This window comes from Acinonyx jubatus, chromosome B4 (assembly GCF_027475565.1).
Source record: "Acinonyx jubatus isolate Ajub_Pintada_27869175 chromosome B4, VMU_Ajub_asm_v1.0, whole genome shotgun sequence".
In the NCBI taxonomy this organism is placed as follows: domain Eukaryota; kingdom Metazoa; phylum Chordata; class Mammalia; order Carnivora; family Felidae; genus Acinonyx; species Acinonyx jubatus.
Genome location: NC_069387.1, coordinates 124,784,950 through 124,810,969, shown reverse-complemented (window position 1 = coordinate 124,810,969; position 26,020 = coordinate 124,784,950). Strand labels below are relative to the sequence as shown.

The following is a 26,020-nucleotide window of genomic DNA, read 5'->3' as shown; positions in this document are numbered from 1 at the left end:
CTTTGATAACAATGAATACCATGCTGGGGGGGGGGGGGGGAGGAGGCAGGCCACTTTTAATTTAGTGATTAAACTTTACAAGTAGCATAGAGAACACTTCTAAAATCATGAACATCAACTGGAGAACAATCAACTCAGGAAGAACAATTCCTGGGTGTTCATGGCTAGTGTGAAATCTTGGCCAAATCACTGTTCTTCTAAAATTCCATAAATGACTATTTTACAAACCTAGGTTACCTATGACAGATGGCATATTTAAGGAATTATTTTTTAAAGACTTTTTTTGTTTTTATTACCCTCTTTAAGAAATGCAGTGGGAGCCCTAAACACCACATTTAAAAGGCAAGCACAAAGATCAACCCTGTTTGTGCTGCCCCCATAGCTGCAGGAGAATGTCTGGCAGTAGGAGATGAAATTTGTTTCAGTCACTACATGGCCGTAGCCATACATGGATGTTTTTAGGCTAGCTTTTTAAAAAACGGAGTTAAAGTAATAAAAAGTTTACGATCCTCATTAAGACTCCATTGGTGTGTCTGAGCTCCTGCTCCCAAAAGGGCCACTAATAGATGAACTTCTTGTATTGCCGAGAACAAGCCTCTCTCGTCTTCCAAATGCTTCATTTACTAAAACACAAATAGTTAAGAAATTACCAGATCAGAAAATTAAGAACCTATAATATAAAATAGAGATGTAGAGATTAACAGTATGATTCTCTGCCCTAGTGTGGAAATTAGTTTATGAAAATATATTTAATGCTTTATAAACGGGAAATGAAATTACCAAGAAGTCCAAGGTAACATTCTGAATGTTAATCGCGTTTTAGATCGGTCTACCATTTATTCTGTGTTTTGTCTTGTCCTGGATTATGTAATCCACCTTGATAAAGTGTCTCTTCTTTCATCTTTCTCTGTATCATAACCAGCAGAGAACTTTTTATGGATTTAGGACCTTTTCTCTACATGGAAGATTCAGGAATCAGTGGAGCTATGTCTTCTGTGTTTATAGGACAAACCAGATTAACTCCAAATAATAAATAAGCGGCCAGGTTCCCCTGAAGGGAGGTGAGTGGTCTCTTGAGGAAGGCAGGACTTTGTACGAAGTAGTTGAGAAAAGGCAGATGATTCACACTGGAAAGGGGAGGGCTGTTCTTTGAGACCATGTCACATTTCCTTCCAGCTTTTCTAGAAATTCAAATTTTGTCATAAAATATTTTTAAAGCAGTTTACATTTAAATTATGAAGACAAATTTATTTGTGAATATGAACATCTCCAAATTAAATGTGATCTCGTCTATTTCCCAAGCAGACTATATTACAGGATGAACACTGGATCTACCGAATATACTCGAGCCACACACTCTGTGTTAGCCCACAGAGAACTCGTTCAGAAAAAGGAAATTAAGATTCTTACCTGATGAGACTGTGCTTATATCCCAGACCCGAAGTCCTTCCTTCTGACCTCCAAAAGCATAAATAAATGGCAAATCGGGGCAACAGGAAGAACAGAAGAGAACTCCCTGGGAAGAAAACAGAAGGTTAATGATTTCAGTCTTTCCAAAAAACCCCAATGTAAAGCCCTGTTCCTATCTATATGAACCTATCTGAATGGTAACAGAGAACCAATTCACCGGTATCTCTTTTAAGCCTATGAAGTAGTTCAGAGTCAAGGTGGAAGGAATATTACAAAATGAAGCCAGACAAGTTTGGCATGATACGGCTGTTCTGTGAGGATATGTGCACTCAGGTCTCTAATCTGCTCAGTATTCCCAGAAACTTTATTTTCCCTTTTAAGCAACGATGTTATTATGGGTCACCACTGAATCATTTTTTAAACTTCTTATTTACCTTTATTACTAGGTAATGCATATACATTATGGAAAATATAAACACGAAAAAGTATAAAAATCACTAAGATAATCACCATCATGTTTTGGGACAAGGTCTCGTAAGGACTTAAGCATTCAAATATAAGCATAGGATAGTACCATGTAGTTACATGTCTGTAACCTACCTTCTCACATACGTTTGTAAACATCTGCATATGCAATTATATAACTCAGTGCCTGGCATTTAAATATTTGCTAAATGAATTCGGTTATTTCTGAATTTTTCCTACTACATGCTAATCAATTTCAGTGTAGTCAAAACTAGTTATGCAAAGAGGCAGTGCTTAAATAAGCTGACCCTAATAGCTGCAATGCCCTAACGGTCCAAGCTTTCCTGGGATGGTCCTCAATTTAGAGTTAAAAAAAGAAAACCGTGGCCATTCCACTTGAGTCCCAGACAAGCCTCTTTCCACTCTTCTTACCAAGCAACTGTTAATCATGTCAGGTGGGAAAGGAGCCAGATAGGGGAAATCAAAGATTAAGTCATAAACCTGGCACCAAATTGAACTAAGCTCAAAATTAACTTCCCAACAAATCCACATTCTTTAATGCAGTGATTCCTAGGGAAAGATGACAATACAGGTCAAAAGCAGAAAAAATGCCCAGAGAGAGTCTTACCATTTTCATGTCTCTAGAGTGAACCAGACTTGGCCTGTCTCCTAATATGTCCCAGATTTTCACATATTTGTCTGCTGATGCTGTCACAAGACAGCCCTTGATTTGACTACTTAGATCAAGACCTGAAGGAAGATAAAAGATCAGTTCAGACTCTGACATAAAGATTTACTTTACCATTAAGTTACAAGAAATGAAACACTATTCTTGCTTACCGGAGATTTCATCATTGTGTGCATTGAGTGTAAAAACTGGCTTATCTGAGCGTGCATCCAAATTATACACAAAGCCGTCATCTGTGCTGGCCTGGAAAGAGTAGAAGATGGGCAAGGTCATGCTACGTGGCAATAAAACTTAGCAATGGGTGAACAATGTAAGTTACAATGAAACCCAGCTATTACCTGAGGAGCTTATTACAAAATTTACTTGTGGACAAGCTGAATTTGTTCCTACGTGAATTAATCCACCTCTTAGACAACTCTGCAGTTGGGTATGAGGACAAAGTGCTGGTCATGGTATGGACTACAGTTAGAGATGTGGAAGCAGAGGTGAGATCCAAGAGAACAGAGGCCTGGGGTGGGGGGGGGCACAGTCATTTAAGGTACATGTTGAGGAGGAACTCACAGAAGAATCAGAGGGAAGAGGGCATAACAAAGGTCAGAGGAGCCAAGGAAATTGTGTTTCTGAAGAAAAGTGATGAATGGTGTCAACATTTTGGTGGAAAGGTTTAATCTGCTAAGGACTGGAAGGCAGCAGGGGGTTGTTACACTTCCAAGAAAGGGACAGACTAGGTAGAGACAGACCTAGTCAAGGATGGGAGAGACTTGAGCCTATATATGGGCTGAGGGCAAAAGAGCCATTAGAGGAAAAGGAGAAAAAAAGGACAAGTGACTCAGTCTTGAAGCCAGGGCTGCGGAAGGGGACAAAAACAGAAGAGGACAGAAGTCTCATCCTTGGGAGGCGTGGGAAGGTGGTTACACCATTTTATTGTAATCCCTTCCCATCTTCCTAAATATTTGTGATTTTAGTACCAAGGACAACTTGTCAGCAAATAACCTCAGGAAATGTGTGCTGGAGTGTCGAGAGCCAATGTACAATACGGCATTCAAATACAACTGGGACCTCACTCCCGATCATAGTTAAGTGGAGTCTGGCTTCAGGTAACAGCTGGGAGCGACACTGCACCTCTGAGCACCTTTGAGATTAAATGTTCTCAGAATCACTGTTTCAGGAACCTTATTAAAACTGTCCACATGTTTAAGAAAGCGGTTTTTCTCTCATTTATAATGCACCAGATATGTACTTTACGAAAGTTAGGAACTATATGGATGTGCCACACTTTCTTTAATCTTCTGGATGAAAGCTGGGATGTTATTTCTCCATGGATTGAAATGTCAGTGGAATATTATTTTTATCTTTAGATCTAAATACTTCACAAGATTAATACAGAAAAACAGGGCAGGCTGAGCGGGCAGAGCATGCCAACTCTTGATCTCAGGGTTATGAGGTCAAGCCCCATGTTGGACATGGAGCCTACTCAAGAAAACAACAGAAAAAGCTTTTCAGAAATTCTCTCTACAGTGGAATTAAAATGAGTCGTTACTAGGGCGCCTAGCCTACGTGGCTCAGTCAGTTGAGCGTCCGACTCTTGGTTTGCACTTAGGTCATAATCTCAAGGTTCTTAAGTTCAAGCCCTGCATTGCATTAGGCTCTGTGCTGGCAGTGTGGAGCCTGCTTGGGATTCTCCCTCCCTCCCTCCCTCTCTCTCTCTCTCTGCCCCTCCCCCCATAGTCTCTCTCTCTCTCTAAATAATAAACTTAAAAAAATAAGTCATTAGCAACCTGGATAAGCAAAACAGTAGTATGTAGTCTTACCAAAAAATGACAAGGTGAAAAGTGATTCCAAGTCACTCTCTCAATCTGCCCACTGAAACGCCACATCCGATGGCTTTCATCTGGACTTCGGCAGTCATACAAAGCCACTGACCTGAACACAGACAAGCAAAGTCAGGGTTTTAAGAGTTCAATTCTTCTATATGTTGTATGTTTGTTTATAATGAAATGGTAATAAAACAACCCTGCAAACTCGAGATCCAATTATTTACAGACAGTTTTAAGGTTCTAAAAGCAGAAAAGAGGAACTGATTTTCACTAACTGGCAGACTCTGGTTCTATCACTTGAAGGCATTGGTGGCTCTGGATATCACAGTAGCCTTAACTGTCTCCAGGCTGAACCCTCCACTTACAAGATGAATCCTATCTGCAAAAGACAGGACAACTTCTTAATTTCCCCTTTCCCAGCAGTGCTCAGAGCCAGATAACCCATGTTTGAGCTACATTTACTCTCTACAAGTAGGTTTCTGTGCTGGGGGAAGCTAATGGATACACCTTTGTGATTCTGAATGAATCCCAACCAAAAAATATAAACCTATCACTCTTCAAAAAAATAAGGACCCTGGGGCTCCTGGGTGGCTTAGTCAGTTAAGCATCTGACTTTGACTCAGGTCATGATCTCTTGGTTTGTGGGTATGAGCCCCACGTCGGGCTTCACGCTGATAGTGTGGAACCTGCTTGGGATTATCTCTCTGCCTCTCTCTCTGCTCCTTCCCCAAGTACACTTGCTTGGGCTCACTCGCTCTCTCTCAAAATAGATTAAAAAAAAAAGAAAAAGAAGGAGGAATCAAAGACTGCTAATTGGTTTCTGCTTCTATTAGCTATCTCTACCTTCAGACCCAATCCATAAAAAGATGCAGACACATGACTAGAAACCGTCTGTGATGGACTGTAATGGGTCTAACTCTTCACCTCTCCCTAAATCCATGCCCTCGGTCAATAATGTTGGAATCCTTCCATAAAGGCAGAGTTCATTTCCTGCTCCATGTGATCTCATTCGGCCAAGAAAGCAAGACAGAAGTATACTAGTTCTGAGCCTAGGTCTCAAGAGGCCTGGTATCCCTGCTTAAGCTTCTGACCTCAGCCTGAGAACATGTGTGGGCTAGCCCACTGGTCCCACGAGGATGTGAAACACAAGGAGAGATGAATCTTCATGGCCCTACCAAAACAAGCCAAGATTAGCAGACCTCCGACTGAATCTAGCCTAGATTAGCTCAATGTTGCAGTGGTATAGGAAATAAATGTTTATTATTTTAAGTCACTGAATTTTGGGATAGCTTGTTTCATAGCAATGGCTAACTCATACACCCTCTAAAAATCAAAGTAGCTGCTAGTTAGGAACTACATTATTATGACAAAAACACATTCCCATGCAGACTGGAAGAACCAAAGTTGAAAGGGAAAACTAAGTATTAATAAAAGTTTAAACACTCAGTAATATATTCTGAGCATCAAGTGATACTTTTTAAATCATATCAAGAGGATATAAACAACAGGGATAACTCCTACAGTGTTTTCTTACTTATCATAGGATCCAGAAATCAGAGTCTGTGCTTCAAATGGATGAAACTGCAGAGTCTGGACCTAAAAGAAGGAAACATAAAAACAGATCTATGTTTGTTTGGTTTTGGTAAAACTGCTTAATACTCAACAGAATCAATTTGGCAATGTTTCCATAAATTTTTCCTTTGAAACGCAGTACTATTTAAAGAAACAAACGTACTACATAGTCAAAAGGACAAAACATATTTTCAAATAAAAGCAGTCACTTAAAAGACATAATGCAGCATTTCTCAAGTTGTGTTTCACAGAATGCACATGTCCCTCAAATGCTAAATATGTGCAGAACAAAACAGGGAGTGGCCAAGCTTACCTGGACAACTCCACACACTCTGGAAGCCCCACAATGTACACCAGCACATTAGATCTCCGAGTTCTGCAGTAACACATCTGTTACATTCTTTAACCTCATCTGGTGACTGACACCCCTGTCTCTTTTTAGGGTCTCGGTAAACATGCTATAATGTACTAGTGTTTCCAGTCACTTCATCTTTTTGTCTTCATGTCTGCATCGCTAAGGTGGGTAATTAATTATATCATACGGGGCTCTGTGAGGATCCACTAAGACAGTATGTCAAAGCATTCTGTAATTCACAAAATGCCATACATAAATGTTTGGGATTATTTGTAGCCAATATGTGTCCCAGATTTTTTTAGAATCCATTTTATCCACTCAATCACCATACCTTGTCTGTGTGTACGGCAAGGCTAGCTGCTGGTTTCCCCAAGGACATATCCCACAGAATTACAGTGTTGTCAGCTGATGCACTTGCCAACACGTTTCTGAGAAAGGGAGGAGAAAAATCAGGTAATCTTTTTTTAAAGTCAAGAGCACTAAATGTAAGAATCCCATTTTCAATAACGACAAATGAAACACTTAAGAATACATTTTAAAAAGAATTCAAATTTAAAAAACTAAAGATTACTGAAAGAAAGAGTATCTAGATGAATGGAAAGATATCCCATGTTCATGGATTGGAAGACAATGTTGCTAAGACAGAAATTCTGCCATCTACACACTGATCTAGGTTCAATTAATCCCTTTCAAAATCCCTGCAAACTTTTTTTTTTTTTTGGCAGAAAATGAACAAGCTGGTTTTTCAATGCATATGAAAATGCAAGGGACTCAGAATAGCCAAAATGATCTTGGAAAAGAAGAGCAAAATTGATAAGCTCACAGTTTGGATTTCAAAATGGACTGAAAAGCCACAATAATCCTAACAATGTGCTACTGGCGTAAGGACAGACACACAGGTGAACAGAATAGAATGAAGAATGAACCCTCAAACTTATGGTCATTTGTTTCTGACAAGAAGGTTCGTATCATTCACTGGTCAGTGGGGAAAAGAACAGTATTTTCAACAAATAGTTCAGGGACAACTGGATATCCCCACACAAAAGAATGAAGTTAGACCCCTATCTCACACTGTACTCAGAAGAGATCATGGACCTGCCAATGTAAGAGCTAAAACTATAGAACTCTCAGAAGAAAAGAGGTATAAATCTTTGCACCCTGGGTTAGGCAATGGTTTCTCAGATATGACACAAAAAGCCTAAGCAACAAAAGGTATAAATAAATGAAACATCATCAACATGAAAAACTTTTGTATTGCAAATGATACCATCAAGAAATTGAAAAGACAATCCACAGAATGGGAGAAAATATTTGTAAATCATATATCTGATAATAAAGGACTTGATTCTAGAAAATATAAAGAACTCTCAACTAAATAGAAGACAAATAACACAATTAGAATATGGGCAAAGAATATGAACAGACATTTCTCGAAAGATCTATATAGCCGGTGAGCATGTGAAAAGTTGTTCACTAGGGAAATGAAAACATGGGATACCATCATACTCACAGGATGACTGTAACGAGAAAGACAAACAAGAAGTGCCAGCAAAACAGAAAAATTCGCTACCTTGCTGGTGGGAATGTAAACGGTACACACATTATCATATGTCCTAGCAATTAGGTATATATCCTAGAAAATGAAAACACAGGTCTGTGCAAAAATCTGTTCATGAATGTTTACAGTAGCATTATTCATAATAGGCAAAGGGCAAATACAAACCAATGTCTATTAACTGGTGAATGCATACACAAAATATGGTATATCCACACAAGAGAATATTATTCAGCAATAAAAAGGAATGATGTACTGATAAATGCTACAATAGGATGGACCTTGAACAGATTATACAAAGTAACAGAATCCAGACCCAGAAGGCCACATATGGTATGATTCCATTTCTAGGAATGCCCAGAACAGTCAAATCCATAGAGACAGAAAGATCAGTGGTTGCCAGGGGCTGGAAGGACAAGAGAATGAGGAATGACTGTTAATGGTTTGGATTGCTCTTTGGATAAAAATGTTAGGGAATTAGACAGTGGTGATCGTTGTACAACTTTGGGAATATACTCCAAATCACTGAATTGCACACTTTAAAGAGTGAATTTTAGGACATGTAAATTTATACCTCAACTTTTTTTTTTACAAAAAAAGCATTAAATGCTATTAATAGGAAAAACCAATTTGCCTATCTCTTAGGGATCAAGCACTAATAATGTCGTTCTACAAGTGAACACAGGCTTGGAGCCCAGGAAACCTGAGACGGATTTCTGGTGCTGCCATTTATTAGCTATAAGACTTAGCTAAAGACTTAAAAGTCAGTCACACCCCCTTGCCTACCAATGAGAATGCTACAATCAATTTAAAGTTATTACTATTCAAGCACATGGCTGAATGACCAGAATACAGTAGGCCCCTGATGTTAGTTGCCTGCCTTTTCTCCTTGTAAAAATATAGATATTCCTGAAATTGAAAGCTCATTCTTCAATATCTAGTTTGACATGGCTTGATACAGAATCAAGTCATTAGTGATAGTAGTATTTGTTCAGAAAACTAGTATGCTGTTAAAATGTCAATGGGTTCATTTTTGGATATTATTTCCTCAAGAAGTATTTCCATTATACAAACTGCTTTCAGTTTTATTACTCCCATTTGAGTGACACGGGTAGGGTTCTCTTTAAGATGATCATGTGTATTCAGATCATGTTAGCTTTTTCCCCTACTCAATGAATTTCAAACCTTCTAACATTAAGTCCCATAAACAAGCCATTAATGTTTTAAGTCCTTGGCATGTCACAGACTAAATGTTAAATTCCCAATATTTTATTTATATTCAATGATTGCCAACAGCAGAAAGTTAAGAATTTTACGGTACATTTGTTTCTCATCCCAGTCCTTTCTCAAACATCTGAGGTTCCTTCCACATTAAAATTCTTCTTGTATGAGGCTTAAAAATAAACACCCCCACAAAACTCCCAATTGCTACCCATTCCCAAGAAGAGCACTCTTCAATAAGAGTACGAGCAGAGAACATGCATTTGGTCACTGGGAGCATTTTAGGAGAAACCAAGGTCCCCAACAAAGACAACATCAGCATGTTGTTCTTCACCATGATCCCAAACCCTATGCACCAGGAGATGGAAAGTATTTAAAAGCATTCTGCACCGTTTTGGTAAAGAAAGGGTAAAGGAAGACCCAGGTCTAAAATAAGATGGAGAAAGCAGAAGAGTTTCGGGATGAAGACACATGAGGCACTGCAGTGAGGGAGACGTGAGCGCAGACGGGGCGGGACAGGAGCAGGGGGGGCTGGCAGAATGTGAGCGGGAAAAGGGAGCCACCGTGGCTGGGGACAGGGACTGTGGAATCAGCTTGATGATGAGGGGCTGTTCCATCAGAACAAACTTCCAGTTACCCAAAGTAACAGCTGCTATATAATAAAAATTTAGTTTTTGTAATTACTGTGACAGCTCAGATCTGTAAATGAGCAGGTTCCTCAAAGCACGGTACACTCATATTCGATCTCTTATTTATCTACCCATTCATCAGGAACAGGCCCAATTTAGACAAAGCCTGGAGAAGCTTTCAGAAACAAAATAAAACAAAGCACAACAGATTTTTGGTCCCTTGCTCCAGATCTGACTCAATCTTGAGAGGATGAGAGCCTAGAAACTGGTACCTTAAAGGGTCACCCAGAAGATTCTGACTGGCAGGTTAAGTTTGGGAGATACTAACCTACATAACTTTCTTGGGTCCATTTCACCAAAAGGTTCTAACTCTAAAGAGGTCCGAACACAAACGAGATGCAGATGTCCCTTGATAAGCTAGCACGCTGGGATCCTCCCCAGAATGCTCACAATTCCAAAGTATCCTGTGTAATAGAAATGCTAAGAAAATGTGCCTCGGACAACCCAGTTTGTTTTTACCTCTCAACCTAATGCTTACCTTCTTTGCCTTAGTAGCCCCTCAAGCCGACCATGCTATTAGGAAAATGGTCTTTTGGGGTAACTGTTAAGGATGAATATAAAGGATATGCAGATGAAACATGCAAAAGAAGTAAGTGGAACTCTTACCTTAAACCATATGTAACAATTAACTCAAAATGGGTCAGACACCTAAACCCAAGAGCTAAGACTGTAAAACTTTTTTTTTTAATTTTTAACGTTTTTATTTATTTTTGAGAGAGAGAGAGAGAAAAATGAATGAGTGGGGGAGGGGCAGAAAGAGAGGGAGACACAGAATCCGAAACAGGCTCCAGGCTCTGAGCTGTCAGCAAAGGGCCTGACCCAGGGCTCGAACTCGTGAACCGTGAGATCATGACCTGAGCCGAAGTCAGATGCTTAATGGACTGAGCCACCCAGGCGCCCAAGACTGTAAAACTTTTAAGGGAAAAGCTTCATGACAAGGATTTGGCAAAGACTTCTTGGATAGAACACTAAATGCACAGGCAACAAAAGTAAAAATAAATGGACTACATCAAAATTAAAAACTGTGCATCAAAGAACACTATCAAAGGAGTTAAAGGCAATCCACCAGATGGGGGGAAATATTTGCAAATCGTAAATCTGATGAGGGATTCTATCCAGAATAAAGAATTACAACTCAATAAAAAAAAACCCTAACAACTCAATTCAAAAATGGGGCAAAGGACTTGAGTCAGCATCTCTCCAAAGATATACAAGTGGCCAATAAGCACTTGAAGAGTGGTCCTCAAAAAGGTAAACAGAATTGCCACATGATCCAGCAATTTCACTTTTGGGTATATACTCAAAAGAATTGAAATCTGGGACTGAAAACACATATTGGTACACCCATGTTATTTACACCAATGTGCAAAACAGCAGCATTATTCACAACAGCCAGGAGGTAGAAGCAACCCAAGTGTCCATGGACAGAATTATGGACAAACAAAATGTGGGCTATATGTACAATGGAGTATCATTCAGCCTTAAAGAGGAGGGAAAGCTGGCCACATGCTACAACATGGATGACCTCACGCTAAGTGAAAGAAGCCAGTCACAAAAGGGCAGGTCCCGGGATTCCACCCGTATGAGGTAATCGGAGGAGTCAATTCAGAGACACACAGTAGAGTGATGGGTCGTAGGGCTTGGGGGTGGCCAGAATGGAGAGCTGGTTTCAAGGGCACATAGCTTCTGTTTCGGAAGACGAAAAAAGTTCTGGAGTTGGATGGCGATGATGGCTGCATAACAATAAACCATACACTTAAAACATAGTTAAAAATGGTAAATATTATGTATATTTTACCACAATTACATAAGTTTTAACAAATGTGGGTGAGATTTTGTGAAAACTAAATGAAGTGAGGGCAACGTCTCCCAGGAAGAGATACAGTTTGGCACCGTGGGTGCCGCAACACACACAATTTTTCCAGTGGTGTTGGAGAGGGCACCTGCTCGCCACGTATGTAGCGAGCCCGAATGCCCACCAAGCGTAGAGCTGGCAGGTGGTGTGGGGGCCGCAAGGATACAGACAACAGAGCTCTTGCCTTCAAGTGGACCTACTGCAGGAAAGGGAAAGAAGACATGGACACAGAGACCCCCCAACGCACAACACAGACACAGGTGTAGGCATGAGGTGAGAGGACAGTGGTTACAGTCTCTAACAATCCTCCAAATGTTATTGCTTTTTACCTGATCAGCTTATTCCAAGAAAGGTCCAGGACAGCATCAGTATGCCCCTCTGCTGAGGAACTCTGTAATAATTGTTTAGTTACTTTTTGTATTAAAGTGCCCCCTGTAATTGATGGGTTAATTTGAAAGATTCTTTCAATCTTAAGGTTATTGTTCCATCTTAAGCAAACTTGCTTGAAGACCTAGATAAAGAAATACCTTGTCTTCCTATTAGAGACCCATGATAAATACTCCTTACAGAAGAGAAACTGTAGTCATTCTTAATCTAGGTGGTACAGTTCTATAAATATCACCCCCCACCCCCAAAGTCAAGTTTTCAAAGCTACAGGAATTAATACCATGGGTATTTGGAATTCAATATACTAAAGGCTAAATAGAAATTTTTCAAAAGTTCAAAACCAGCATATTAGCACGAATAGTTACCACCTATCAAAAAGGATCATAACCAAAGAGTAAGTAAACTGTTTTGTGTAAGGATGTATAAGGTACCAATGGAAGCTTTGTGGAATCAGAGATCAGTTTTTCCTTGGACGGGCTTTTTGAAACCAGAAACTACAGTAACTACATAACTATCTGTCCTGTTCCACCAAAGTGTCTAACTGAAAAAGTGTATGCTCTCTTTGTCCCCCCAACCAGTAAATTTATCTCTGTCATTGTTGTTTTAAGTAATTAACTTGTTTACCTTCTTTCCTTTCTTTTTCTTCTTTTTTGACAGTTTACTTCCAAGTGTGAAGACTGGCTCTAAAGAGTCCACTATATCAAGGTCCCACACTTCAATAACAGGAGTCATATTTCCCACAGCAATGTAATTTCCTACAGGAGGAAACGAGGTGTTTGATTTAAATAATTAAAAATACTGTACTGCAGACTAACGGCTCAGAGTGGTTTCTCTCAGACTTCCATATGCATGTGTTACCACCTGAATATTGTTAAAATCCATATTCTGTTTCAGAAATTCTTGAGTGGGGGGCCCTAGGTCTGCATTTCTGACCAGTTCCCAGGTGATGTCAATACTGTGCTGCTGGTCCTTAGACAATAATTTGAATAACGAGGGCTCAGTCTCTTGGCCCAGGGTCCTCACTTAAGTCAGGAGAACAAAAACCCTCTGCCACCTCCACCCGTGTTGTGAGGAGGAAGATCTAATCAGATGACGAATGTGAATAAGCTTGGCCAACAAGATGTAAGGTAGGAGTATTACCAGATTTCACCTTTCTTAGGGAGAAGGGGGTGCAACTAGTAATGTGCAGCTGTGGCCAAAAACACCAACATGAGAACCTAATTCTCTCTTCATTTTGGTTTTACTTGATGTTTTCTGAAAACAGTCACGCCATTGAACTCCTGGACACTTCATGCTATTTTATGCTGGGCTTTTTTTTTTTTTTAAACTTCACCCAGTTCTACAGAGGCTAATGCTGTCAGGCCCTGTTCTTCTGCCCTCAGTGGAGCAGCCACCTCTTTTTTATCTGATGTCCAGACACATGCAGACTCAAAACAACTAAGTGATTGTGTTTTAAGAACTATGTAACTTCATAAAGTAACATTAACTTCATAAAAAATCATCAACTGTGAAAACATTCACACAGGACACATGACTTATGCTATGGAATCACATACAGGACCAGGAAACACTGAGCCATCTGAGTTGTTCTAGTTACCTGTAGAATCATCTGGGCTAGGATCAAAATTCAGCCATTCCACGCTTAGAGGGTATGCAGACAGCAGTATATCATGATGCACATAAAAAGAATCTTCTTCCTGATTATAAACTGAAAATATTGGGATGAGACTCTATCGCATGAGAATAAGAAATCACATCCCACTGAACAGACTCTCCCTATTAAACCTACCGGAGCCATGGGCTTAAAGTGAGACACATTTGATGGCATTAAAAGGAGCCTCCAAAATTGTTACTGCTCAGCAAAACTTGTGCAAATCTCATATATTCCTGTCATCTGGTGTGCTCCAAGAAGCCAGGAGCAAGGACAGAGAATGGACATCTGCCTGAGCACTCTGCATGCGCACTGTTCACACGGTCCTACCTTCCGGTCTGCCCGCTACAGAAAACACTCATAAGGGCTCCGTAGGGAGTACTTCATTACGATCTTTTAGAGGTCTATCTGCTTATAAGAAGAAACAGAAAATAATACTGGAGAGAAAGAACTCGTACTTAGAAATCTCAAAGCTTGTCGAAAATTACTTTTATTTTTTAAATTGCTTCTTTAATATTTAGAGACCAACAATGTAAATAAAGCTCTTGAGACTACTATTGGAATCGGACAACTAAAAGAATCAGCTCCTTATCATTCGCAGTTATACTGTTAAGGAGCAAAAAATACTGTTAAAATCAGTGACTAAAAAGTCTTTCAAAAATTATATAATGAAACACTGATAAAATAGAACCCAATCAGAAATTCCTCCAAATATGCTTTTTATTAGAAAGAAGCATTACTGAGAGAGGCCAAGGATTTTTTAAAAAGATTCCTCAGACCACTTTCTAGGTATGTCTCCAGAGGCAAGGGAAACAAAACCAAAAATAAACTACTGGGACTACATCAAAATAAAAAGCTTCTGCACAGCAAAGGAAATAATCAACAAAACTAAAAAGCAGGGGCACCTGGGTGGCTCAGTTGGTTGAGCGTCCAACTCTTGATTCTGGCTCAGGTCATAATCCCAGGATTGTGGGAATGAGCCCCGTGTTGGACTCCGCACTAAGAGTGGAGGCTGCTTAAGATTCTCTCTCTCTTACCCTCTCCCCACTCTTGCCCTCTCTAAAAAACAAACAAACAACAAAAAAAACAAACTACAAAGCGACCTACAGAATGAGAGAAGGTATTTGCAAATGACGTATCAGATAAAGGGTTAGTATCCAAAATATATAAAGAACTTGTAAAACTCAACACCAAAAAGCAAATAACCCAAATTAAAAATGGGGAGAAGAGATGAACAGATGTTTTTCCAAAGACATCCAGATGACCAACAGACCTATGGAACGATGCTCAACATCACTGATCATCAGGGAAATGCAAATCAAAACTACAATGAGATATCACCTCACACCTGTAAGAATGGCCAAACAATGATGTAAGAAACAACAGGTACTGGCGAGGATGTGGAGAAAGGAGAACCTCTTGCACTGTTGGTGGGAATGCAAACTGGTGCAGCCGCTCTGGAAAACAGTGTGGAGGTTCCTCAAAAAGTTAAAAATAGAGTTACCCTACTATGATCCAGCAATCGCACTACTAGGTATTTACCCAAAGAAAACAAAAATACTAATACAAAGTGATACATACATGCACCCTGGTGTTCTGTACAGATGTTGTGTGACTTATGCATTTCCGCCTGGAGCCGCACATACACAGTCATGGGGGCTTAGTTGGCTTACACTCTGTATCTGGCCTCAGGATCAAAACTGGCCCTTCTGTTCCTGACACTAAGAGGGATTAACGTGCCTCACATTCTTCCCTGAGCCAGACCAGCCTGTCCCCCTGGAATGGATCAGGGAGGGAAGAGGAATATGCAGACACCTGGGCTCCTAAGATTGTTGATACCATAAGAGAAACAGGAAGAAACAGCTTACTTGGGACTGCACTTAGGCAAACTTAATGACTAAACATAAATCACACCCGAGTGGTGTATGTGTGTGTGTGTATGTATGTATGTATGTGTGTGTATATATATATATATATATATATATATATATATATATATATATATATATTGCCCCTAGGGAGCAGCTAGTTGGAAATCTCACCTGGGGGACACTCTGCCCAGGAACCTCAATTGGGACTCCAACCAGGCTATTCACCGCTGGGCTTCCCCAGCCAGAAGGTTGGCTATTATAAGTACCCGACTTGATGTGTTAAGCCTTCTCTGTTCTCTATACCTCTCCCTCTTTGTTTACTGTAATTCTCTCCCTCTTGTTTACTTATACTTCCTTTTCCTTATAATTAATAAAGTCTTCCTCCATGAAACTGAAAGTGCAGCTATGGTGAATTCTTATTATTTATAACACCTCTTGTTTATAGCAGCATTATCTACAATAGCCAAATTATGTAAACGGCTCAAGTGTCCACTGACTGATGAATGGATAAAAAAGATATGGTATAGGGGCACCTGAGTGGCTCAGTCGGTTGAGAGTCTGACTCTTGATTTCAACTCATGATCTCACGTTTTGTGAGACTGAGTCCCCGCAGAGGGCTGTGTTGATAGCACGGAGCCTGCTTGGGATTCTCTCTCTCCCTCTCTCTGCCCCTCCCTCGCTCAAAATAAACTTAAAAAACCCAAAAGATGTAGAGTGTGACACACAATAGAACATTACCCCACCACAAAAAAGAATGAAATCTTGCCATTTGCAGTGACATGGATGGAGCTAGACAGCATCATGCTAAATGAAATATGTCAGATGGAGAAAGACAAATACTGTATGACTTCACTCATACGTGGAATTTAAGAAATAAAACAAATGAGCAACAGAGAAAAAAGAGAGACAAACCAAGACTCTTAACTACAGAGAACAAAGTGATGGTTAGCAGAGGGGGGGGGGTGGGGAGAAAGGGTAAAATAGGTGATGGGGATTAAAGAGTTCACTTGTGGTGATGAGCACCAGGTATTATATGGAAGCGTTGAATCACTATATTGTATACCTGAAACTAATATTATACTGTATATTAACTGGAATTTAAATTAAAAAAGAAAAAAGTCCTCAAACTTCTGCATCTGGGATAGATCCTGGGAACAGCAGATTCCATGTCATGTGACTTCCATATGACTTCACATTGAGATATATGTTCAAAATGATAAGCTTGTGATCCTGCAAGAATCTCAACTATGGTCAATGTACTCAGCTTACATTTTAGATAAAAAGGATAAGGCTGCTTCAAAACAATCTTCTTTTAACCATGTCAAATCAACATTCAGATCAGCGTTAGAGTGCAATTTTGAATTCTTTTTTTTTTTTTAATGTTTATTTTTGAGAGAAAGAGAGCACATGTGCATGAGCAGGGGAGGTGCAGAGAGAGAAGGGGACAGAGAGGATCTGAAGCAGGCTCTGCACTGATGGCAGAGAGCCCACTGTGGGGCTCCAACTCACGAACCACGAGATCATGACCTAAGCCAAAGCTGGACACTTAACTGACTGAGCCACTCAGGCGCCCCTTGAACTCATTCTTGATTAGAGATATGCTGAATAATTTGGAGATCCAACCAAATCCAAATAAAATATATCCTTATTGACCTAGCTTAGAAGGAAGAGGGAATGCAACTGCTTTATTTAACTTAACTCCTGATACTAAATTCAAAGGAATGACTCCAGTAAGCTCACACAGAATGTATAAAAATCGATGGCAAATGCGAACAGTTTCAATTTTCTGAAATTAGAATTGGTCTTAAAAAGAGAGAGAGAGAGATGGCGAGATATAGCTGCACAGAGCCGACATTTAAAAAAAAAATGGTCTTTTAAAAATTTCACCAACATGGTTTTCATTTGAAATACATAAAGATCAAAGATCATTAGAAGAATAACTTCACACTGAGGTATCTGCTATTTAAAGCCTTTTCATTTTATAAATAGATCCACAATGGGCTATGGGATTAAAATGGCTTAATCTACAGGCTTCCTGCAGGCAGCCTTAAAGAGTTCCAGAAATCCAAGCTACGAAATCGACTAAGTGACAAAGTAACCTAGAAGATGTCAAAAAACATTAAACATAAAGATCTTAATTTTTAAAAAATACATATATTTTAAAATGTTTACTTTTGAGAGACAGAGAGAGTGAGGGAGAGCATGTGCGTTCAAGTGGGGGAGGGTCAAAGAGAGAGGAGAGAGAATCCCAAGCAGGCTCTGCGCCATCAGCACAGAACCCAATGTGGGGCTTGGACTCACAAACCGTGAGACCATGGCCTGAGCCGAAACCAAGTCAGACACATAACTGACTGAGCCACTCAGACACCCCTAATTTTCTTTTAAGTTAGTGTGTGTGTGTGTGTGTGTGTGTGTGTATTTATTTATTTAGAGAGAGATGGAAGGGCAGAGAGAGAGAGAGAGAGAATTCCAAGCCAGCTCTGTACTGTCAGTGCAGACCCTGAGGTGGGCCTTGAACTCAGGAACCGTGAGATCACAACCTGAGCTGAAACCAAGAGTTGGATGCTTAACCAACTGAGCCACCCAGGTGCCCTAAAGATTTTAATTTTTGAGCTATACAGCTATGTTTCCTATAATAAAAGGCCTTCGCCTAATAGTATCTGTAGAGCTTCGAATTTTAAAGACAGATGAATAGAAGACTGTTGGAGAAGGACAGACATGTCTGAGGATGTGTGCACGGGAAAAGGGGCAAGAAAAACAAAAGGGAAAATCTAGAGGCAGAATACTGTAGACATCTTGAAGGTCTTTTTTTTAGAAAACAGTTATTTAATGTTTGTTGAATAAATATCAACATTAAATACATCTGATACAAAAATCCAAATGAAAATGAAAAATTCAAGTCAGTGCCTACTTCAGATTCAAAGCATTCACCTCTGGCAGTGGTACAAACATTCCTTGAACTGGGAAAGGTGACCAGAGGAATGGAGACTTTAGCACTGAATTATTGTGAAGAAATAAAATGTTTTGCAAAAAGGGAAATATTTGAGTTGACTGTGGAAAGTAGGATAAAAACCTGTCTTTTGAAGGTAATCTTTACCACATAGAGAGAAAATACCCAAAAAAGAGAATGCAGTAAAAAACCAGGGCAACAAGTTACCATAGGGTAATGAGACTATAATTGTTTCCTGCATTTTCATTCTGTTTTACTTCTAGGTTTTCTCCAGTGGGGGGTGGGGGGAGGATGGGAGAAGGGGAGTGAAAAACTGGCAAAAACGTTCAGATAAAAGATTTTAAAACCCCATTAGCACCTTCCAGGAGACCTATTTCCATAAATAAAGCCAGATACCAAAGTGACAGACCAGACCACACACGCCCAGGCACAATGACCAGAATTTCTGTAGACTATATGTAATTAACCACGTAACTGAAACGAAATCTAGCAGGACCTGGCACCTAAAAACTCATAATAGTAACTATTATAGTGATTATTTTAATCTTAGAGGACCTTTCTGCAAGCGATGTCCCCCACTTACCATGCACCTCTAAATTGCACTGGTCTTGTTCAGCTCTGCCACAGACTATGAGATTGTCACTGGGCTTGATCAAGAAATCTTCACGTTCATATTGTTCCTAAGTGGGAAGAAAAAGTCATTAACTAGAAGCATATATTTGGTAAGGTTCCCAAAGACTTACTAAGAAGCATAATTAGAAAAGCCATGTAAGTATTTACCGTATCCTTCAGAGTAACATAAGGATCTTGATCGTTACTTCCATAGACTGTAAGACCCAAAAGAGACTCACCAAGAGTTTCAGTATCTGTAAAAATTCATAAATTGAAACCAGTAAGTCATTTTGACGAAAGCATTCTCCTACAGTATCCAATATTTAGACTAAACTCCAACTGTCTATTTCATAACTAACTGGATCATCCCTAGTCAGGAAAGGAAATACTGAGTAATCAACAGGAATTTAAAAGCCATTTATATGTGATCTTGGACTGCGTATCTGATAGTCTTGGTATTCACAATGTTCCAATAAAAGAATTAAACTGTGAAGCTCTCAGAAAATATTACAACTCTGCTCAGATTCTCTAACTTGCTCCTTGTAGTCATTATTAAAAAGTGCTACAGAGAGGTGGCCTTGAAAATGTGGAGATAAAATTACCCTAAAACACTAGAATTGATACAAATAAGGGTGGCCTGGCCAAATCAAATTTAAAAAATGATGAGTTTCACAAAGTTAAATGGGCTTCTTTATTGCAAGATTTCTGAGAACTGCGGATATGCTAATTTGCCATATGACTCTGAAAGAACCACTACTGTGCCTTTTCCACTAAACGTACTTCCAACTGGCATTCTCTTATGGCATTATCTGCAAGGGTGACACAGAGTACACCCCAAATAATGGAAAACTCAGGAGAAGAAAGATACTCTAATTGCTGGGGGAAGCTACTTTAAGGAAGAGGACGATTCAGTCTTGAACATTTGACCGGCAACAGACATGGGAATTTCAACTGGATGAGAAAGAGCGAACAGTCCACATAGTGTGGGGATAATGAGGAAGCAGTTTCTGAATGCCATTTCTGCAGGTTGGGTTAGCTCTTCCTTTCTTTGTATTCCCATGGCACTCTGTCCTAGCAGGATGGGAGCAAGGTTAGGGGCCCACAACCCCGAGTCCGAAGGAAAACACTATTCTCTGCATCTAATGAAGTACACGGAGAGAATAAAGGCTTTAGAGCAAGAGAATGTTCAACCCTCAGCTCCACTGTTCAGCAGCTGTGTCACACTGGTAATGTTACTTCATCTGTGTAAGCCTCAGTTTTCTCTGTAAAATGGGGGTAATAACTCCTCTCTCATTAACACAAAGAGACTCATTCAGGTATAGTGGAAACACAGTATTACATTAGGTTCAGGTGTACAACACAGGGATTTCCCATCTCTTATACATCATGCCATGCTCACAAGTGTAGCTACTGACGGTCAGCATACAATGCTATTATAGTACCTGCGACTATATTCCCTATGCTGTAACTTTCATCCCCCTCCCCATGACTTATTCATTCCATAACTGGAAGCCTGTATCTCCCACTCCCCTTCACCCATTTTGCCCATCCCCCAACCCAAGGTACGGGTTATATTCACTACTTACAATAAAATATATGATACTGTGTTTTTTTTTAGATTTTAAATTAGTGGGTTAACTTATTTTCTAAACTAGTTTAGGAAACACACGATCTTCCCGAGCCTTGAGCCAGATTATTTAACTGGCATAAAGGACAACGAAATCTCACAGTGAAAGTCTGCAACACTAGAAGCATGATCTAATACACGAAGCTTGTGATTAAAAACCAGAAGAAGTGAGTGAATTCTAACCTGGGTCACCTTCCTCATCATATTTATCTAGGTCATACTCGGCCAGTTCATCGTCATCCAACGTCCTGTCGTCCTCTGGGTCACCATCTTCCAGGGGTTCCCTTGGTCGTGCCTGGGTACGTGCACTCTGCATGCCATCTTCCGAAGGATCGCCTGTCTCCTCTTCATCACTGCCACCTTCTTCTCTATGCCAAGGAAACAAAAAGATAAAGAAATCACCCAAATGGTACCATTCAATAACAAGACCACCTGTCATCACTGTTTAAGACTTCCACTTCACCTAGACTTTAAAGTCTACCTAAAGTAGATTATCAACAATCTTTTTATTTTTTTATTTTTTGAGAGACATAGAGAGACAGAGCACAAGTTGAAGAGGGGCAGAGAGAGAAGGAGACACAGAATCCGAAGCAGGCTCCAGGCTCCGAGCTGTCAGCACAGAGCACAATGCGGGGCTTGAACTCACAAACTGTGAGATCATGACCTGAGCCGAAGTCAGATGCTTAACCGACTGAGCCATCCAGGCACCCCAGATTATCAACAATCTTAAACTTACTGTAATTTTTCCTTTGCTTCAGCAATGAGACGTTTTACTTCTTCTTTACTAAGCTCTACCTGTAAGAGAGCAAACATTTCATTGAGACATGGCTAAGGAAATCATTCTAAATCTCTGAATTACAAAGAAGTTTGCAAACTAATGTAAAATATAACTTCAAAAGACATCAAGAATTAAACTTCAATCTAGACTCTCTAAATTCACTGTAAATGGGAGTTTTCACATGTCTTTATGTAATTAAATCCTTTCCTACCTCAAACTGTTAAAAAAAATTATGCTCAGTCTACCTCTTCCCAGACTTTCCAAAAAAGACTGACTTGCATAAACTGACTTCTATGATAGCCCATCTCATTTCTTTTAATTATTCTGTTTTCTTCTTGGTTACTTCTCATTTTCCCTGTGGGTATTCCTAAACAAACCATCCTTGCCTTGCTCCCCTGCTCATTTTCTGGTTCTCACTGCCAACGATTCACTCATCATGCTGTTGCTTTCTTGTGAAGCTCATTCATTCTGAAGACTAAAGCTACCACTTACAAACTGATTACCCCAAACTCTCCCTTCTCTAGCCCCACACTCCAGTTCCATCTTTCTAGCTGCCTTTAAGACCCTCTCCACTTGGGAGATCCTGTACAAAATTGGAATCATTCTCTTCAAAACTGCAGTTTTTCGCCTAATCAGTGCTTCAGTACCTTTTAAAATACCCCATCAGTGCTAAACTGTAAACTCCCTGAAGACAGAAACCAACTTGTCATTGTGTGTTTATGCATATAGTTCAATGCTCAGCTTATGGTAGGGATCCTTGTATGAATCAGTCACTCACTCAGTTTGCACTAAACCACCTCTAGTAATATGGAAATCCTCGAGGGGTGACATTCCATTGTTCCAGAAACCAAGGGTTTTTAAGTTTAACTAAAAGATAATTCTTTTTCTTTCTTTTTTTTTTTAACGATTATTTATTTTTGAGAGACAGAGTGTTAGTGGGGGAGAGGCAGAGAGAGAGGAGACGCAGAATCCGAAGCAGGCTCCAGGCTCTGAGCTGTCAGCACAGAGCCCGACGAGGGGCTCAAAAACTCATGGACTGCGAAAGCATGACCTGAGCTGAAGTCGGACTCTTAACGGACTGAGACAGCCAGGCACCGCCCCCCCCCCTTTTAAGATACTTATTTTTCTAATTATTCTCATTGATCTGGGTTTCTCTGGGATTTTGTAGCATAAACTCACCTCTTCTACCTATAACCTCTTCAAGCAGTTCCCAAACATGTTGGCAATTAGAATCACATGGGGGAAATCTTTGAACACTCCAAACCAATTACATCACGTATTTGGGAGTGGGGCACAGGCATCGGTATTTTTAAAGTAAGCTCTGTGCCCAATAGGGGGTGGGGGGCGCTTGAACTCATGACCCTGAGATCAAGAGTCGCATGCTCCACCAATTGAGCCAGCCAGACATCTTAGGCATCAGTATTTTTTGAAGCGCCCCCAAGTGGTTCCAGTATGTTGACATGTTTGGAACTCGTATAGCCTTTAAAAGCCTATATATCCCTTTTTACTAACAACTATTACCTCCTTCAATAACTTCTAATGAGATCATTTTCCGGCCCCGTTATAAATATGCACTGGAGCCAAACACTGGTGAATAAAACAAGCAAGTCTGTGCCTTAGTGGAATTTACACCTCCCGGGGACTATTCCAATCCCTCATTCCTGTTAATTGGACGTCCCAGCCACTTACATTCCTTTCACTTCTCATCTCTGGTCATCACCGGCCCAATTACATTCAATCCAACGCCCCGCCCCTTCCTTTACTCCCACTGACATATATGCACTTGTCAACTCCATAAAGGACGGGAATCTTTCTGTTTTGTTTATGCCTATCTCCAGACCCTGAACAATGCCCAAAACGCAGAAAGCACTTGTCAGTATCAGTTGAACAACTTAAGTCATACCTCCACTACAGGCTCATTCTGGAACTTCTGTAGGTCTTTCCTTCATAATGTGTCACGTTTACCTCTCATCCCCCACTGCCGCCATCAACATCTCACTTGGATCGCTGCAGAAAATTCCTCATTCAACTCCGGGCCTCACGGCATCATGGTCTCCACACCAGTTTTCCTAACCTACACCTCTCATCCCCGCTCACTCCTCCGAACGCAGGAGTGGAAAGTGGTTTCACACACGTGCTCCCTCTTCCCGTTATGCCTGAAAACGCACTGGGGTGTGCGCGAAGCCAGGGTGCTGTCAAGAAGGCTTTGGGGAGATTTCCCACTCTGAGGAACACCCCGCCCTCCTCCCACCGAGGAGGTCCACGTGCCGGCCAATTCGGGGGTGGGGCTGGACTCGGGGGAGGGGACCGTGAGGGGGCGCGGCCCCCAACTCCCAGGCCTGGGGAGCCTCAGGCCTCCTCACGACAATCAGGCCAAAGCCGGCCTCACCCCGTCCAGTCACAGCAGCCAGGCCAAGTCCGCATGCAGAGGGTCCCGGTTCTCCAGGCGGGGCTGACCGAGGATGCCGCGAAGAGGCCGCTCCCCCTACCTTCCAGCGACCAGGCCTCACCTTGTCCGGAGTCTCTTTGGCCACGCCGCAGCGGACCCAGGCCACGCACGTCACCTGGCGGCTGCGGTTCATGGTCTTCAGCTCAAGGGCACCTCACGGTACAGACTCGCCCCCAGCAGCACTGGGCCTCCCGCCGACTCCCAGCCGGCACGCTCAGCGCCCAAGCCCGGGTGCGCTGCCTGCGCACGGCGCACGCGCGGGCTCTGGTTTCCGCGAGTTCGCGCCCACTTCTGACGTCATTCCAGGGCGCCGAATGGGAAAGGGGCGGGGAGAGGGGTGGAAGCGGAAGCAGCCGGGAGGGGACTCCACGTGGGTGGGTCGCGCTGTGTGACCTGAATGGGCTTTTTAGGACTGTTCCGCGTGGGACGGTCTCTGCAGGCTTCATGGAGGCAATAAATAAAACTGGAGCTGTAGGGGTCAGAGGCGGATTTTCATAGCTCTTTATTTTGCCTGAAGTTCCATAGTCTTAAAGCTGACAAATGGTAGTAGTTTGTGGTTTTCTTTTAAATCTTTCTCCAAAACGGATTTGTCATTTCAAGGAGATACTTCCGCCATTACATCTCACCACATTCTTGGGTGTTACTTCCTCAGCTTAAAACATTTAGCACTTATTATATACTTAAGTACACGGTAGTGGTTGTAGCAACCGGCAAACATAAAACGCTTGTTATGTGCAAGGCACTTTTTAAAAGCCTTCTGTTAATTTGCTTACTTAGCCCCATGTGGGAAGTCTTATTCCCACTTTACCCCTGGGGGAGAATTAATGATCTTTCCTAAGGTCACATAGCTGATGTAGTTAGAGTATAAACCCAGGCAGTGTTGAGTGGGGAAAGGGTTAACACTAGGCTGGGCGATACCAGGGATCTTCAGGGAGGCAGGCTGCAGCTGCAGCGGGAGGCTGAAGAAGAAGCGGGGTTTGGGGGGAAAAAAGGGTAAAAGTATTCCAGACCCACCATGCATGGAGTCTCACAAACTTTCTGATAAGGTCCCCATAGAGTCAGGAACAAAAATCCTCTGTGGCTACCTACTTGGGACCCTACTTGGGCTCTCACTCTAGAGCTTCATACTTTCCCTCAATAAACTCATCGCTTTGCTCACTCTGTTGTCCGGGAGATTCATTCTTCGGCTCCATGAGACGAGGACCAGCATTTTGTCCCACCCTCCTGTAACTGTGTGACTCTAGAAACTTGCTGTAATCTGTGTCATGCTTCTCAGCTAAAGTCAGAGTCACCTGTTGTAGAAAATGTCAGGGGCTGGGGCACTGTAGGATGGCAAGTCTTCGCATCCCAGAACAATCTGGGTTTTGACCTTTGTGGGCTGTGTGACTCTGTTTAGGTCACTTGCCCTCTGTGAGCTTCCATCTACAGCTCCTATCTCTGAGATGGGCAAGCAAAACCAGGAGAGGGGCTGCAATTGGAGAGAGAGGTGGCAAAGATAAACGGGAAATACATGGCCTTCACCTGTTGCATTGCTAAAGTGGGCTGTCCACCTGGGGGTCAATTTGTGGGCATTTTTGCAACCTACTTGTCTTCACTTAAAATATTTTACTTGGTTCTCACAACAACACTGATGAAACATGATCAAGAATTACCTCCATTTTAAAGATGAGGAAGTTAGAGTTCTCGGGGGTGAAAAGCCTTACTAGCCTGAGATTACTACACACAGTTGGCAATTGATAGAATTGGTAGAATTGCAACTAGACAGGACCATCTCTCTCCACTCAGCCTAATGCCCTGGGTGCTCTATCAGCCTGAGGAGAGATCCTCTCAGGACTTCATTTCTCAGACCATGTATTCATTAAGGCCTCTTCCACTGCTCTTTCTCTAAACTGATTCTTCTGTGATTTCTTTGCTTTTGACCCATTTAAAAAGGTGATTTGGCAGATTGTATTTTTCCAGACATGGATGCAACAATATCTTCCTTCACACGTGTTTTCCTGCAACGTAATTTGGATAGTCCCCCAACAAAACACGGAGTCTAATTCTTACCCACCTCCTAACCTTGAAT

The 26,020-nt window shown here is 41.2% G+C and overlaps 1 protein-coding gene across 1 annotated transcript; it reads right to left on the bottom strand.

Moving 5' to 3' along the window:
• Positions 1-263: 263 nt before the first annotated feature.
• Positions 264-24,228, bottom strand: PWP1 (PWP1 homolog, endonuclein). The gene is made up of 15 exons (XM_015068834.3): positions 24,014-24,228; positions 21,462-21,520; positions 20,909-21,093; positions 19,267-19,352; positions 19,070-19,166; positions 13,612-13,722; positions 12,639-12,769; positions 11,957-12,018; positions 6,639-6,735; positions 5,915-5,976; positions 4,375-4,486; positions 2,716-2,806; positions 2,504-2,625; positions 1,411-1,516; positions 264-623 (listed from the first exon to the last, which is right to left on the bottom strand). The coding sequence occupies exons 1-15, from the start codon at positions 24,083-24,085 to the stop codon at positions 514-516; spliced, it is 1,503 nt and encodes a 500-aa protein (XP_014924320.1). The 5' UTR covers positions 24,086-24,228; the 3' UTR covers positions 264-513.
• Between the last annotated feature and the right edge of the window lie 1,792 nt (positions 24,229-26,020).